Genomic DNA, 16,862 nt, shown 5'->3' with positions numbered 1-16,862 from the left:
GGGAAAACCAACAAGACCCGTGGACGCTCATTTTCCTGCTCTCTGATTGGCTTCCAACGGGAGGGACAAATTTTCAAACTGTTCATCATCGGGAGCACGTTGGTTCGAACAATTCATCGCTTTGTTGAAAGTTACCATCACGAAATCAGTTACGAATGCGAAACAATGTCCTCAAAAAAACGTGAGTAAATTTCGCCTAACTAATCGTTCAGTTCTTTGTTAATGCAAAAATCACAGAGATTCGGGTAACTCGAATGTTCGCTCAATTCACTCTATCCGACGCGAACCACGCGAAACCCACTTTCGTTCACTTCGGTACTGCGGCTCGCGTCGCAAACGTATAAACGTTTCTTCGTGGACGGATATTCTTCAATCGCTCCGTTTTAACTTTATTTCTCATACGTTAAGTATCTGTAACACTTCGGAGGGATTGCAGAATACCCGTCCCAACTTCAGACCTGACTTTCGAGTGTTTTGACTTGCTTTAAAATTTTCAGGTGAATTTGAACTTGTAAGCTTGTGCAATTTTATGTTATTGCATCGACCGGTCTTACAACTCGACTTAGCTTCAAACGGATCTTTCTAACATAACTTAAGCGGATAGCCATGTGGGGTTAAGATAATGTTTTATTAATTACTTATTGCACGAAAAAATTCAAGTATTATTTAAAGAGCCTTTGTGACTGTCCAGTTAAATTGAACGAACAGCCATTAATTGGCGACTTTTAAATACATGTATTTATGATCAGCTGTTGAGTTATTTGTGATCCAAGCTTGAAAAACATGCGCTGACGTTCTTGAGTTAGATTTGAATAATCAGGCAACATTTAATATTAAAGTATTACTGTTATTATATATAATTATAATAATTGTTATTATTATTTTATTATCAATTAAGATCATTATTTTATTATATGTGTTATTATAAATTATGGCAAGCAATAGCGCTTTGCACTAATGACGTCATGAAATTATAGAGTAAGTGACTCAGAAAAACAAAGTTCAGTCTGTATAAGTCACAAGGGAAATGAGGCATAATATTCCCTTCATTCTCTTCGGTTTTAAGCAACGTCGACCGTGATCTTGGCTCTGCGAGAGAGAACCAGAACAATACACAATTGAGCAGCTAGAAAGGTCTTTAAAATGACATTTTTAAACAAGTGAGGGGATGTAATAGGTTGTGTAAACAGTGGAAGTGACCATGCGCTTCATCCTAGCATCGATAATGGCCATTGGTCCGCAGCGAAAATACAAAAAAAGGTTTGATGTTGGAAGGAAATAGTACCATAGTGCAAGTTCTGTTCCCTATTCTACTCCGTTGACGGGCATGTTGGAGAAGTGTTGATGGGCCTACGCTACTCCTGCTGTTTGCAAATGGTTGTCTGTTTTGCTCTGACTAACATACATGTATCTTTCATGGATTTTCTTTGCGATATACTACTGGGGGCGTATTAAATAGATCTCTTAGATGTGGGTAATTTTCTATCAGGTGCCATTTCCTCGTGAGCAGAGTGGTATTTTGTGACAAAAGTCAGAATTGTGTTACATGAGGTTAAACGAAGTTTAACCAAGTAAACAACTAGGAGCGACTGCAGCCTATTGGTCAGTGGTTTTAGTATACTTGCGCATGCGTGGAATACCTCGTGCTTCGGGCTGTATCGCTTATTTATCAGTGTGGCGGGAAGTAGGAGCATTGTGTTTAGCATTTAGCATTTTTTTGTTTTTGTTGTTTAATGTATGTTTTCATCTCCCAGTGCATGACCTCTTTTTGTTTGAGAATTTCAGTTCAGAGAGATGCCTTTCAACACTGCTCTCTGGGTATCCTCTATTTTTTAGGCATACTTCAAAGTATCCTGTGTTTTTTTTTTTTCAAAACTAGAATGGGAAAAATTTGTTATTGAAAGCGGTAATGCTTTCCCTTTTATAAACCTTCTTGTTACTCCTAGTGGACATCAGGAAATTCTGCTGTGGGATCTTTTGTGGGGCACAAAATGATGTGTTTTTCACAGTTAAGAATTTCCGGGTTCAATCGATTAGCCAAGGCTTACATTTCTCGATGTTTTAGGATGGTTTTGGCAGTGGTATGAAGATTTTCTCTCCTAATTCCTGCAACTCTTTGAGAGATTTCGGCAATTTATGGTCCTTTATGTGGATACTGTGAGTCCGATTTACATCAACAGGGTTTAGTACTAACCATTCTACCTTCTTTTTAGAAACCAACTCCCCACAGATTTATCAAGTTTTCTTATTTTTTTCCTTCACTATCTCTTACCTCACTCATACATTTCCTTCAGTAGATCGAAATGTTTGTCTGAGTCTACGCGGGGGGCTCATGTGACAAAGTCTGTTTTTAGTAATAGTGCAAAGCGCTATTGTCAAGCTAAATGGAGCACTCTGATTGGCTGGTTTTTGGTTGGGATTCCTGTGATTTCGTTGGAAACTCAAATTATTCAAGTGTTACTCAGATAAAGATGTTGCAGCTGGACTGTAGCTTAATCATATGTACTTATTGTTCTCTACACAGCTTAATAATTTGGTACTTCTCATTGCACTCTCATCTAGTTTTTTTTTTTTTCAGGAAATTCCAGTTGTTCTCTCAATGACAGTCTCACCAACATGCAGTGGTTGTGCAGTCTGGATTCAAACCCATTACAGGACACTGAGAAATGGGAAGATGCTCCTTATGATCAGGAGGCAGTGCACATGAATCCATACCCTAAACCACCATTTTCCTATGCTACGCTGATACTTCGTGCAATCAACAGCACATTTGAGAAACGTATGACTCTTCAAGACATATACAGGTGGATTGAGGATAACTTCCCCTATTACAAGCATTGCAAAAAAGCTTGGAAGGTGAGGTTCTTTCCTAGGGTATTAGTGTTCAAAGATTGACGGCAAGATTTTTGCAGACTCTTGGTTTCAAAATTTACAGCATTTACTATTTAAAACTGCCACACAAAATGTTTTTAAAGGAATGAAATACGTAAATGTGTGTATTTGCGGGTTCTACTGTAGATGTGAGGGAGAAGTCATCCTCTCACTTAGCTGGACGACTTACATGTAAGCAGTATTATCTCCAATTATAGACACCTGAAAAATTCAGGTGGCAACCAACTGAGCTATGAAGCCAAGTAGTTGGGAGCAGAATTTGTTGGACTCGTGTGTTGCTGTGAAAGGACTTGATGCATGTATTTGAAGGGCGGGTTATAGACGCACATGGTTTGAATTCCCTTGGAGCCACCTTAATTTCTCAGGTGTCTACAATTACAGGTAATTGCTTAAATTGTCCTGCAAAGTGTGAGGATCATTTCTCCCTTTCAAAAATGTTTTTCTTTTTGCAGAACTCTATTCGTCACAACCTGTCCCTTCACAGCTTTTTTCTAAAAGCTAAGAGGCCGCCAAATCTTCCTGGCAAAGGCAGTTTCTGGTCTATATCCCCTGAGGGTAAAGAAAATATATTGAAAGAAATTATGAGGGACCAACAGCATCATTACCAACAGAAGTGTTCTTTTGATTCTTCTACTGCTAAAGGATTTCGGCGAATTTTGCCTAAGCCACCTAATGGTACAGTTTTTGCCAACCCTTTTCCCACCAATGCAGCTACAAGTAGTTTGCAACTTATGACAGATGGAAGCATTAATAAATTACCCCACAGCATACCAGTTGTGGTTTTACCACCAAATGTCTATACCAACATTGCTAACAAAATAGCAGCTCAAGCTGCTGCAGGAAATATGGATGCAGTGGGTGTGAATCCGACATTTTTTCCTGTAGCAACAGATTCATCGGCTGTTGAGAGACCCACTGCAGACCAACACGGATACACAGGAAAACTTGAACAAACAACCTGCAGTGGTCTCTCAGCAAGCCCTACAGAGGAAGAGCATTGCTCAGAGAATACAGTATCTCAGGACAAAATTGTCAAGGATGTGATGCAAAAGACGTCCCTTAAAAAAACTACAGAACCAGTGAATGCTCATCCCAAAAATTCAGGTATGCCATTCAAATGCAGATCGACAATGAATGACGACCAATTGTCAGCTCAATGTGCCAAAAAGACAAGAAAAGAAAGAACAACATCTACTCCAAAGATACTTAAAAAGAAACGAAATTTGCCTGGGGACCAAAGGTCTCCCCTTCGACCACGCCTACTGCCCACATTAGCTGCCATCAATTCACAAGCCAATGAGCTTATGACCTCCCCAGGTGGTGCTTCTAATAAAAACATTGCTGGTGAACTCACCAGTTTTTCACCTATCAAGCCAATGATCACACCCACGAAGACAAATGGAAACCAAAGTTTTCTCTCCTCCCTTTTTGCATCTCCCCTGGCTTCCTCCAGTCTGATGTGTAGTGGTTTCACACCTTTGATTCATGGAAGAGATAGCGGGATTTTTACACCCTCAAGCGAAGGGGAGATGGACTTTGCTTTTCTCTTTTCTCCAGAGAGGTTTTCCAGCCAAAAGATATGTAGCACACCACAAAGTTGCCGAAAATCCTTGGGACTTGGTTTGACAAACAAGTCTGATTCTTTGTTCGGTGTTGATGATACAGACTTTTCACAACTCTAGTATCCTTCCATTCAATAATGAATGATCTTCAAATTTGGATATGGGTACCAAATTGGGTACATTAACAACTCTCTGCAGCCTCTGTGGGAGTCAATTATTGTTACTGTATTGGAAACAAACAGCTCTGTTAACCCTGTTAAAAATGTGATATATTTAAATTCACCTAATATTGGTAGTATTAATTGAGAGGTTTTTGCCTCATGGTCATCCTCGTAACCTATGGGAAGTTGTTGGGACAGAGGAAAAGTCTAAACTCGGGCCCTGGGTCTCCAAGGATTCCTCAAGTCCATCCACTAGTGATCTATTCTCTGAAAAAAAAAGTGTTATTTGTGGGTGTGTGTGTGTGTGAGTGTGCAGGTTATGAATTAGGTGAAATTTTATCAAGAAATTCAAGTGTGAAATAGTATTTTTATTTATTATTTTTTATACTTGTTGCTATTGCATTGGCTGCTAGTCTTGAGGACTCAGAAAACATATTCAGTATTGAGCAACACAGGGCAAACTGAGATGCACTTTCCGTCTTATCTATCCTTGATTTGTCAATATTTGTATTGCAGTTATAGATTCCTAACTATGTTGGCTGGAAAATTAATAGCCCATTTCCGAGTTCATGTCTGCCTCCTCTTCAAAGCGAGTCTCAGTGCGAAGTTTTTCTTATGAAAATTAGTTTTCATTCATATGTAAAGTAGAACTAATTACCATCGCACTTAGACTCACTTTAAAGAGGAGGCAGACACGAATTTGGAAATGGACTATTGGGGTGACACCGTTTCCCTGAAATAGATAAATTAGACAGTCTTTTGTCAACCATTTTTCCTGAGAAATGGGCCCCAGATATCATTCAACTGTCGCTCTTAAAGTGCTACTATGATCAAAAGATAACTTATTTTTTTCATTCAGATTTTGAAAGTGTGATTGCTCAACACATGACTGGCAAAATGTTAAGCTTTGATTTTTATGCAAAGGTTCTTTACTTTGAGTGTAAGTTTTGGATTTCACGGTCTGCCATTACTCACGTTCCAAACTGACCGATTGCACCTCAGAGGGTTGGATATAGGGAAAAGTGGCGTCATTTACTCACTAGCTTAGCCACTAGCTTAAAATTTCAGCGTGTAAACGCAGCTTACTATATATGCAAAACACGAGCTGAAAAGTCTGAGAGCCCGAAACTACCGTGATGCATATTAATTCAGCCGCATACGCACGCATTGCATTCTCAAACTATTGAGTCTTTGAAGTGATTTTCTCCTCGATCCGATCAAGATTTTAGTTAGTAATGGCGGACCATTAAACAGGAAAATTCCAGTTAAAATAAACAGGTGTCTTTTTAAAATGAAGGCTTAACACTTCGATCAGTTAAGCCTAGTTCCCACTAGCGACATAACGATCATAATCATAAGCACGAACATAACGCTGTTATGTCGCTTATGTCTTAGTGGGAACGTCTAGAAACGTAATCATAGGCGCCCTTATGATCAACATAATCATAAGAAATTGATCGACCATTTTCTTATGATTATGATTATGGCTTTGACTATGACTATGTCGCTTTTGTTTGCAGTGGGAACGCGAAAATCATAACGACATAATGAGAAACAATGACGCAACAGGGGCATTGTGTTTTGGCCAATTAAAGTCTAGGACCAGTACTTTCGGGTCGGTTCATTTTCAAGATGGCGTCCAGCTTGGAGGAAAAGCTTTACGTTTTTAGAGCGGCCGTCCCCACCAGAACATAAGAAGCTTATGTTTATGATTATGATTATGCTTATGATCCTTATGTCGCCAGTGGGAACTAAGCTTTACTGTTTAATTAACATAGTTTTGAAATCCAAAGAAAAATAAAAATTGTTTTTTGGTCATAGTACCACTTTAAGAACCTCTATTGTCATTGAACCGAGTTAGGATGCAGCTTTCGGGTCAATTGCATTATGCTTTGTGTCTACGTAACTATTGTTTTCTGAATCAGTCACAAGAGCCCTTGCTGTCACGGCATCTTCACTGAAAGCAGGTCGAGTTTTTATGCTCTTTTTCGAGAAGAGTGCTTAACTCTCTCGTGAATTCAATTACTAGGGTCATTTACCACGATGTTAAGGGCGGTGCCTACTAATTAAAGATATTTTTGCCCCGGTGTGTGATTATGCAGGAATATTTGTAAAAAGCTTTAAAATACAAAGCAATTTATGGCAGGAGCCCATTACACGGAGCTTCCAGCTGTATTGTACCCTTGAGTCAACCCTGCCCCGTCTCTTTCTATTTTTAGAACTACTACAGTTTGACGTATGTGACTGAGAACATACGTGAAGTGGTTCATATTCATCACATGTACGTATGTGACGTAATAAATGGCTGACCATAGGTCTCTTATGATTGGCTATTGTGAAAACACCCAGTAAAGCGCCCCTGCGAGGTGCTTCTAAAAATAGAAAGATGCGGGAAAGGGTTGACTCAGGGTTAATATGGAAGATGGAGGCTCCGGGTAATGGGCTCCTGTTTATGGCTTTCTTTCTCAAATTGAAGCTTAATTATCTCTCAAAAATGCATGGTTACCCCCAATTTTCTTTTTGGTTACTTATGAATACTTACTAAGATCTACTTTCTCCGGATAGTTTTAAACCGCGCAAAAATATCGTTGTACTACCCCTGTACTAGTAAGCATCACCGATAGGGAACCCGAGTATCTTGAGATGCGCAGAACGTATGCGCAATAACAATAGTAGGCATCGTCCTTAAATAGGGCAGTATATTTTAATCTGATGTGACAAATATTTTAAAAACGCGATAGCTTTTATACAAAGATGATATAAAGTTAAGCCATGTGGTTTGACTGGAAAACGTCTGTTTGATTTTCTTTTCTGTGACTAAGGGGTTTTTTTCTTGAGACCGGGACGAACTCGGACCGGTGTGGAATTTTTGCCGCCGTTTACATGAAACCGGGACGAAATACTTGGTGTCTGGTTTCGGGACGAAATGGAAATGATATGTTTTGTCTAATAATATATGGGCTGACCGAAAAGCATACAGGCTTTACATTCCTGGACCCGGTCTGAGATTTGTTGTCATTTACACGAGACCGGTACGAAAATTTCTCATCTCGGTCCAGCGACCGAGACGAAATTAGGCCGGTCTGAATTCATTGTCAGGCCGGTCTTATGTTAACGCATAAAAACAAATGTATGGAGACCGATACGAACTCTTGCCCGTCTGAGTTCGTCGAGGTCTCATCAGTGTAAATACTCCCTAACATTATTGTCTTCGCATCCCCGCACGTTGTCATTTTAAGCCAGAAGACTCAAGTTTACTTTGCTCAGTAACTGAATTTGTCTACGGTGGTTCACGTTTCCCAAGTAGTCAATTATTTGTGAATTATTGTCCATAGTTGATGCCGATTAATTTGACTTAGTCAACCGTTACAAATATCCCTGAAATATTTATTATAATTTTCATCATGTCAACGATTCGCAAGAATTGCTTTCACTAAGCTGACTGAAACGATCGATGGAAAATTAAATAGTTTCTTTAAAAATGTGCTTTAAGTGCTCGTTTTAATACCACAAAACTTTGTTGCTTTATGATTTATTTGTTTGAATTCATCTGTTGGGGAAGAGTGACGCTACCCCCTGGCTAACTGCTGATATGAAATACCAAAAAAACATTTTTGCATTATTAAAGCAATGTTGCCAAAATCTAACATATTTCTCAAGCGTATGATTTGCATTAAAACTCACGCTGCTTTGTTTGGGAAGAATAAAAAAGTACTGTAGCCCTTCTGGTTCAGCCTGGGTGGCAAAATTCATGCCGATTATCTCCGAAAGATTTCCCCGAATTCTAACCACGGGAAAAAATCCCCTCTTTCGGACCGGAACGGTTTCCAAGAAAGTTTCAAACTTTCAATGTTTTCACTACTGTACGATGTTAGGCGTTACTCCACGCCAAAATATCAAATCAGCAATTTATATCCAACCTGTACTGCGAGCAGAAAATTGATGGAAACAATTTTTTTTTTCAGGAAGTGTAACTAAATGTCATGAATACGATAGCGCTGCGGTACATTTGTACTCACTGTGTGTATTTACTCTTCAATAACTAACACAGTTGGATAGTAATGTAACTTATTGAGACTTGAATTTCATATAAGTGTTTTTTTCAGTGCTGTCGTAAAAGTAAACTTTCCTGTTTACAAACGCATAGATCTTTTCAGTCCATTTAAACCATATTTACTTTTGAGGTATCAGTGCTTTGCCTTAGTCTCCCTGAGGCGACGCTTCCGTTATTAACACAATTCCATTATCAGCTTCAAGTTTTTATTTAAGAAGAATTTTGGGGGTGAATACGTATTTGTCTACGTTAACGACCATGTTTTATTTATGAGTTCGAATTAGTTTTACTCCAAAATAAAGTTATCATCTGTATACTTTTTTCTTCTATAGAAATCGAAGGTCATTGTGTTTTCTACATCATTTAATTGGTTCTGTCCAGCAGAACTCTTTTAAAAAATTGCGGCTAAATTTAGCTGAACCTCAAGTTGTCGTAATTAGATAAATTGAAGTTTTAGAGTGAAAACCAAGTAGACATAAGCGAAAAAGTATTCTGTTTTGAACAATGTTTTTACAGTTGTTAAGATACTTTAAACATAGACAAAGCTTTCATTTTCAATGCGAGGTTTATTAAAGTTTAGGGTCTTTCCGACGCATTTGTAATTTCCTTGGTGGAATACGTATTGTTTTGTGAATTTGAAATTGTTTTGAACAGGTAACCCGTTGAGCTTTCTTCTGATGCAAATCCTAATTTTTTTTCCTGTTGTAAACGTATTCGTGGTAAATCAAGTTTAGTTTAAAACGTTTGAATTTTTTTTTTGATCTCCCACTTTTTTGCAATATTTTCGAGAGGTTTCCAGTAAGTGGCAACATTTTCAGTTTCTAATAGCTCATAATTCGTTTACTTATTTGATAAGGAGGCAATGGTTCTGGCATAAAAAAAGGGTAAATTTAAACAATCAAAATAAGTTGGAGGTGAAATTTCGTCTCGATAAGTCGATATTTGTTGAGACACTAAAAAGCTTAAATTTCTGAACGGAACAAACCCGGTGGTTCTTGAGCAAATATAGTCTACTCGGGCAACTTAATCTTGACGTAAATCGTTTCAATTATGCAGCGGGAAAGCGACGTTAATTGCAACACAGAACACCTCTTCTTGTTCGTAACATGGAATGCTCAATGGCTTTCAACCTCATAGAAATTTGTCTTTATTTCTGCGAACTGTCGGTTGCCTACTGAGCTAAGTACAAAAACGAATTTATGGGTAATCTTGGCTTTTAAGGGGCGGTATTGTCGTCATTAATCAGCGTGAAAGGTTTCCTCTTATTAAAATGTAGCTGTGGTTAATCAAAGGCTTTATCTTCGATCTGTGTATTCTCTTGACTCAAAAACAGTTGTAGCCCTGTCGATGGCCCGCGCGAGTAAGTTGTTTTTCGATAATGACCAAATATCTCGATGAAGAAATTCGCATGCAGTTTTACACAACCACCGAAGACGACGATTGTTCTGAAGCGACAATGCAGACACTCTTTATACCAAAAGAAAACCACAATTCAGTCGACAGAGAACGTGAAAAATCGGGAGACATCGATGAAAATTTTCCAAAGAAAGAAAACCTGGAAATTCCCGCTGTTTTCTTATTTCCCTGTTCACGAAAGTCGAGCATTCCAGCGGAGCAAAATCTCGAAGGCGGAAACTCTAGCGAATTTCTTTTTTCTACGCCGATTTTAAATGTCTCGAATGGAATCTCCTGCAGTTTGCCGAACGGAAAAAAACAAGAACCGCTGTCCCTTTCTTCAACTTCTTCACCTGAGAACGACGTGTCGTTTAAGGGCAGCCCTTCGAAACGTGAGCGCGCTGGTCGCTGCTACACAAGCGATAATCAACTTGGAAACGAAATTTTTTGTGTCCATAACGGTGTGGGGCAAAGACCAAGCAGCGATTATGGCGAATTGTTGACTGTGGGAACTTTCGAATATCTGACGGATACATTAATAGGGCCTTCGGTGTCAACCGGTGCTTTATCAACAGCGGAGCTAAATACCACAACGACAAGACAGCAAGCAATTTCTGTCACATCTACTCAGAATTTAAACCAGAGCGTATCACCTTGCTGTTTAAGGAGTCCGTCAAGTAAGCTATGTTGTCTTTTGGGTGCAAGCTACACTGCTTTATCGACCCCCACCTCTGAGTGCTATTCAAGCCGATTTTCAAGAGAGCAAAGTTTTGAAGACAATGGCTGTAACGAACACGGGCGCCCTTTTCAGAAGGAACTCCTCTGTTCAGAAGACACCGATGGACGCGGTTTTCCTATACTGGTCTGCAAAAGTGCTGTGACGAAATCTTCAGATCTGGTTGTCGACGAGCAGCCAGCGTTTAACAGTCCAACACAAAAAAATGGATCACAGCATTACTCGACACCCGATTTAAGGCTGAAGAGAGCTCATACATTACCGTCTGATTGGGAAAAACCTCACTTTCCACAATATTCAGTGGCGGATGGCAAGTCAAATCCCAACTTACAAACCACCGGATCGTCAATGTTTCTGCATCCTGATATTGCACGAGTTTCTTCAGCATCCGAAGGAAGCGCAGCGTCTTCATCTCGTTCACTCTCATCCCAAACGTCTACATACAGGAAAAGAAACTGTCACGGCGCAAAACGTCCAAGGCTGCGACGTCAACAAATCTCTATTCATAGTTCGGGATCATCCGCTTTCGGCGCCTCGTCTGACAAAAGTGAAAAGTCAACTTTAAAAAGTTTTCTCTCATTACTCTCTCCCTCCAAGTTACTCGCCAAGCTCAGTTCACCTCGGCAAAGTGTCGGGAGCGCGGACGATAGAACGCATAGGAGAAAGCGAGAGAAAATCGCTTACCCAGACGACGGCAAACTTGTGACCTTGAACGTAAGCGGGAGACGATTCCAAATCCAAGACTACTTTCTTTCAATTCATCCAAGTACCTTGCTGGGCGGCAGAGCAAGGAGTCTCTTTTACGACAAAGTTAAGAACGAATTCTTCTTTGACCGCGATCCCGACTGCTTTCGGTACATTTGGGATTTTTATCACTCTGGGAAACTTCATTGTCCGCGCGAGGAATGCGTCCAATTGTTTTTGGACGAGATTACTTTCTTTGGCCTCGATGTCAGCATGCTATGCAACTGTTGTTGGCACGAGACCTTTGAAGTTGCATATGAAAGGTTAACAAAAAGACGCGAGGAAAAAAGAGCCGCAGATAAAGAGGCGGCTGGGGAAATCCACGCACTTTCACCAGGCGCCAGCCTCAGGGAAAAGATATGGAAAACTCTGGAAGAGCCCTCTTACTCTTTCGTTGCGAAGATGTTTTATCTCGTTAGCGTTTTTGTAATCGCTGTAAGTGTGGTTGCAAACACAACAGAGACTATCGCATGCAAAGGCGCTCTTCGGATCTGTCAGGAAGAAAACCAACAAACGTACTTTTATATCGACTCGTGCTGCGTGGGTTTTTTCACCTTTGAGTACCTCGTGCGCTTTGTTTTTTGTCCCAGCCGCCTCAGGTTTGTTATACACTATATGAGTATCGTAGACGTGCTAGCTATTCTGCCCTACTACATCGATTTGTTGTTGGAGTATCTGGCTGTGAGTGTCAGCTCAGGAATGGACGCACTAGTGGTGTTACGTGTCTTGAGGATTCTCCGAGTGTTTAAGTTATTACGTCACTCTAAACGGCTTAAGAAACTGACTCAAACCGTGAGAGACTCGGCCACAGAATTAGGACTGATCAGTTTTGTGTACCTCGTGTTGGTTATTTTATTTTCCAGCATTATCTATTTCGCGGAATTATCGGATGAGTCGCAGTTCACCAGCATTCCACAAGCTATGTGGTACGCAGTGATTACATCAACTACCGCTGGGTAAGAAAAGTGATTAAATTAGCCAAGGGGGCCAAAACCGCAAGTCCACATTAAAACTGGTTCGCCAAAAGAATTAAAACGACACTGTTTCCATGAGATTAAAAAAAAAAAAAACATGCCACACGATTATCCTTTCGATTACATTTTCAATCTCGGAACTTGCGTTTCTAGCTTTCTGATTTGTTCACTCAATCTCGCGTCAAGTGTTGCCTTGCTGGAAATTTGGCTTAAAGTTTAATAAAACAATTATTCCATTCGCGCTCGTTGGATATGAGACTGGTTATAGCGCGCCGAGTTGGCTATTTACCATGGTCATATCCAACGCGTGCTCGTGGAATTAGGGAGCTTGAGCACGAGCGTTTTTGAGACGCGGACGGCAACCGGAAGAGAACATTTCACGTTAAAGGCCAGTGGTGTCTCCCAAATTTTTATACTAATCATCTCTAATGGAGAAAAGATACTTAGCAATGTAAACGTGGTTGTGTCAGGACAAGTTAAAAGGGAAAACAGCTCACTTCCGGTTGCCGTCCGCCTCTCAAAAACACGCGTGCTTAAGCTCCCTAATTCTTTTATTAAACTTTCATAATTTCTGCTTTGTGGAGATAGCAATCAAAGAGAAGACTCAAAATGACCTCTTTTCTTTCCGTGTTGGTGGATCGGTCTATAACATATGGACTCACGTGGTTATGAGCTTCAATACACCTTATTCCAAAATGGCCGCCATTTAAATATTCTTTTGTTCTTATTCAAATAAGCCCTTGATGCCTCGTTCTTAAGCTTAAAATTCAAAGGAATATTTTATCTTGAACGAGGCAACAAGGGCCAATTTGTATCCGCATAAATCAGCGGCCATTTTGGAATAAGGTGTATATTGTTAGAAAGGATTACTTGCCCTTAGGATCTGCTTCCCCAGCAATTTTGCTTCAGTTGGTCTTCAGGTTACCGTAGAGGACGTAAACATGAATACTGTTTATGAAAGACAAATATATGAACTGCGGAGCGGAAACAGTGTTTCAACTGCTTAAGTAACTTTCGTAAATGCGATGATTTAAAAATCTTAAAATGTTTCTTCATATGGAAACAACAACATGTTCGCCAGTGACGTCATGTGCATACTTTATCGTTACGTCATTACTACCATGTTGATGGACGAAAAAAAGCAGATGTCGAATGAACTTCTTTCGTTTGTCTACTAGCACTTGTACATAATGTCATCGTTTTCTGGATTAAAAATCGCCTATTGTCTTCGGTTGTTCCGAGTTCAACTGTTTGACCGTTACAATCTGTATAATTACGTTTGTTGACGACATTTTTTCTTCAGGCAATTCGTGCGCAATCGCGTACAAGTTAGCAGATATATGATATCTAATATTGTTAGCCTCTTTTTCTTCCTCGTGAGCGATGAAATGTGCTTTAACCTTTGCGAACTTCCTGTTAAAACTAAATGGTGAAAGCTGAAGCTCAAAGATCAGATAAATGTCATTTAGTGTTATGAATTGCCCAAATTCTCTGCATTGTTCTTAATTATTAACTTCACGAAAACAGCTTTTCGCCCCATTTCGCCCCATTTTTACATCCAATAAAAGGTAAAAGCAGTATTGGTTTTCCCGCCTTTCTTTTGAGGCTCCGGCTGCATACATCAGATTTGCCTTATCATTGGCTCGTTTTATTAATTGGATTTGTTGTGATTGGCCAAGGATATCACCTTGGTTTTGGCCTCTCGTTAACCAATCTTTCTCTTTCTTTTTAAGTTATGGTGATATCATTCCAGTGACGCTAGCTGGTCGTTTGGTGGGAAGTGCTTGCTGTCTATTTGGGGTTTTGGTAATTGCTTTGCCTGTGCCAATACTACAGATAAAGGTTAGTAAATGTGCCGGAATTCTCCTCAAACAGCCTGAAGGAGTTTCTGTTAGGGAGTTACGACTTCTCTTCCTTATCGCCTTCGGGTATCCAAAAGACGTGCTGAGAAGTTGGGTCACACGTTCACTTTTCACGAACAGTAATATGGGCACGCCTACTTTACAGTTCAGTATTGTTAGATCCCACGAAACCAGAGCTCTTTCCAGCTACTCGCAATTCTTGCATGAGAAATAGGCCCGGGTTGCTCGAAACATGGTTAACGCTAACCAGTGTTAAATACCACAGAAACCTAAAGGTTTTGATAAATCTTAACCAACGGTTAGCGATAACAAGGGGTCGAGCCACCGGACCCAGAACGCTAGAAACACAATATCCGGGAATATTTTAACGTGTTGCCGCCATTTTCCTTTAAGGACAAAAGGTATGCCGGAGTCGATAATGACCTCATATTATGGCCAAGCAATTTTGTCTTAGGTCAACTCAGTTAACTCTACCAGGGTCTTAAATGTATGATTTTGTTAAATAAAAACCAAGTCAACTATCATGGAGAATATTGACTATATAGTTCTATTTCACTAACTCCAAAATCATGTCTCACGGCCTTCAATTCACTGAAATCACTTTTTACTCCCAAAATTTTACTTTTCTTCATTTCACGGTTCACGAAAATACATTTCACAAACTGGCCCATCTCTTGATGTGAAAACTGTGAAACAGTGAGATCAATATAAATGTTACTTAACATTGTACAATCGTTACAAAATCTTTCGCTTTAGAAGAATGGGGTTTCTAAGAAGATTATTTATATTCCTATCGAGATTCTTCCCGGGACCGTGAACAGAATGAGGCCTGAAAATGAAAGTCAGGTGCTATTTTGTTGAAGATGTTGTGTATCTGCCAGAAAGTGATAGTTAACTTTGTGTTTCATTCTAGCGTGAGATTCGACGCTGTTTCTCGTCCCAGATATTCCATTCCATTTGCTTCACCGGCATTCAGTGGCCTTTTTTACCGAGGCAGCGGGGAGGGAGGGAGGGAGGGAGGGAGAGAGGGAAGGAGGCACAAGATTCAGTGAAGGAGGAGAGACAGAAAGAAATGGCCGGGATTACCAACAATTTCTTTCTCATTCGCTAACTATTTCTTTGTTATTTTATTTCAGTGAAGAGTGTTGTCAATGAAGTTACCTACCTCAAACAATTTGTCTCAAATGGCACACTTTTGACTGATTCTTGAGTTACATGCGAGAGGGAAAAAAACAGACGCTATTATAAAAACGAAGACCAGAGAGTTGGATAAAGAAAGTGAAATTGGGAAAATTTGACTACGCATTGCTGTTGAACTTCATCAGGACGTTTAGCCAACTAGAACAGAATGCCACAATAACATTGTTTCAACTGAATCTAAATTTGGACTGTTGCAAGTCAGGTCTCACGATTATTCCACCTTGGTTATCGTGTGTAAGGTGGGTAGAGAATCCTGACTTGATCGTGTGAACGATCTGTAAGAAAAGATCGGGAAAGAAAGATTTGCTAACATATGCATGCTACCCCTAAATTTAATCATTTAACGTTGTAAGGGATTAAGCAACGACGACCTTGACTACAATCCTGGCCAAAACGTTTGAGGACGCACCCCTTTTCCATCGTAATTTTGGAGATAATTTGCAAGTCACCTACAATTTCCAATCACAAAAACAACCTTAATCAAGTTAATCAAGTCAAAGATCTTTAAATGCCTAGAGACACCACAGGCAGAACAAGCTCAGTGTGAGGGAATGTAAGGATTTGTATGGGAATCTCGATAAACTGCCTGAGCAGATAATTTTACGAAAAAAGTATCAGTTAAAAAGCCTAACCTTATTGCCATTGTGGGTTGCTTTCTTCCTGTGAGGTTTTTTTTTTGATTCGACACGAATTTGAACCATTACTAGTTCCTCTGTTGTCATCGGTCATAATAGAATACCAAGACTGAACACTGACTTCTCAGAGCCCACCAAATGGAGTCGAATATTGCTGGATAAAATGTTCCCATGGTTACACGTCCACCGTGGAATTCAAGGGCAAAGGTTTTTCTTTCATTGCATTCCACTAGCCGCGCAATCGAAGCCCTGCCAGCGACTTCAGGCGGCTGTTAGTGTCTCAAATGAAACGATAAAGCCTGGTTGCCATTACCGCGCACCGGTGGCTCAGTTGGTTGAGCACCGGGCTGCCATGTGGGAGGTCGTGAGTTCGACTCCGGCCGGACCAACACTCAGGGGAGAAAGTGCTGCCTTTGCAATTACATCCACAAATTGTTAGACTTTCAAATCTTCTCGGATAAGGACGATAAGCCGGAGGTCCTGTTTCACAAATAACTTCCATGTTCATTAGTTCCCCGTGGGACGTTAAAGAACACTATTCGAGAAGTGTAGGGGATGAAGTTCCCGGTGTTGTGGCTGTCCTCTGTGTGTATATGGGTGGGTGGGTATAACAGGTCCACATCAGCTGAATAGCTGCCAAAACTTCA

At 40.1% G+C, this 16,862-nt stretch overlaps 2 protein-coding genes across 4 annotated transcripts in view; both read left to right on the top strand.

Moving 5' to 3' along the window:
• Positions 1-80: 80 nt before the first annotated feature.
• The window catches only part of LOC138060786 (forkhead box protein N3-like), a 234,556-nt gene continuing 217,774 nt past the window's right edge, over positions 81-16,862 (top strand). The window contains exons 1-3 of one of the 3 annotated variants that reach the window (XR_011134427.1): positions 81-181; positions 2,579-2,856; positions 3,345-7,116. Coding sequence is in view for 2 of the 3 variants with exons in the window: in XM_068906652.1 (XP_068762753.1) it covers positions 166-181; positions 2,579-2,856; positions 3,345-4,574 (1,524 nt within the window). In the remaining variant the exon portion in view is untranslated. Of the gene's footprint in view, positions 182-1,044; positions 1,135-2,578; positions 2,857-3,344; positions 8,357-16,862 lie in introns of those variants that run through there. The other 2 variants (XM_068906652.1, XM_068906653.1) reach the window with 2 other exon arrangements.
• LOC138013903 (uncharacterized) overlaps positions 10,087-16,862 on the top strand; it is an 8,068-nt gene continuing 1,292 nt past the window's right edge. The window contains exons 1-2 of the mRNA XM_068860943.1: positions 10,087-12,500; positions 14,252-14,360. Coding sequence (XP_068717044.1) covers positions 10,126-12,500; positions 14,252-14,360 — 2,484 coding nt within the window. The 5' untranslated portion in view covers positions 10,087-10,125. The remainder of the gene's footprint in view (positions 12,501-14,251; positions 14,361-16,862) is intronic.

Source organism: Montipora capricornis, chromosome 8 (genome assembly GCF_036669925.1).
Source record: "Montipora capricornis isolate CH-2021 chromosome 8, ASM3666992v2, whole genome shotgun sequence".
NCBI lineage: Eukaryota > Metazoa > Cnidaria > Anthozoa > Scleractinia > Acroporidae > Montipora > Montipora capricornis.
Note: the sequence above shows the minus strand (reverse complement) of the source record. Positions and strands in the feature narration are given on the sequence as shown.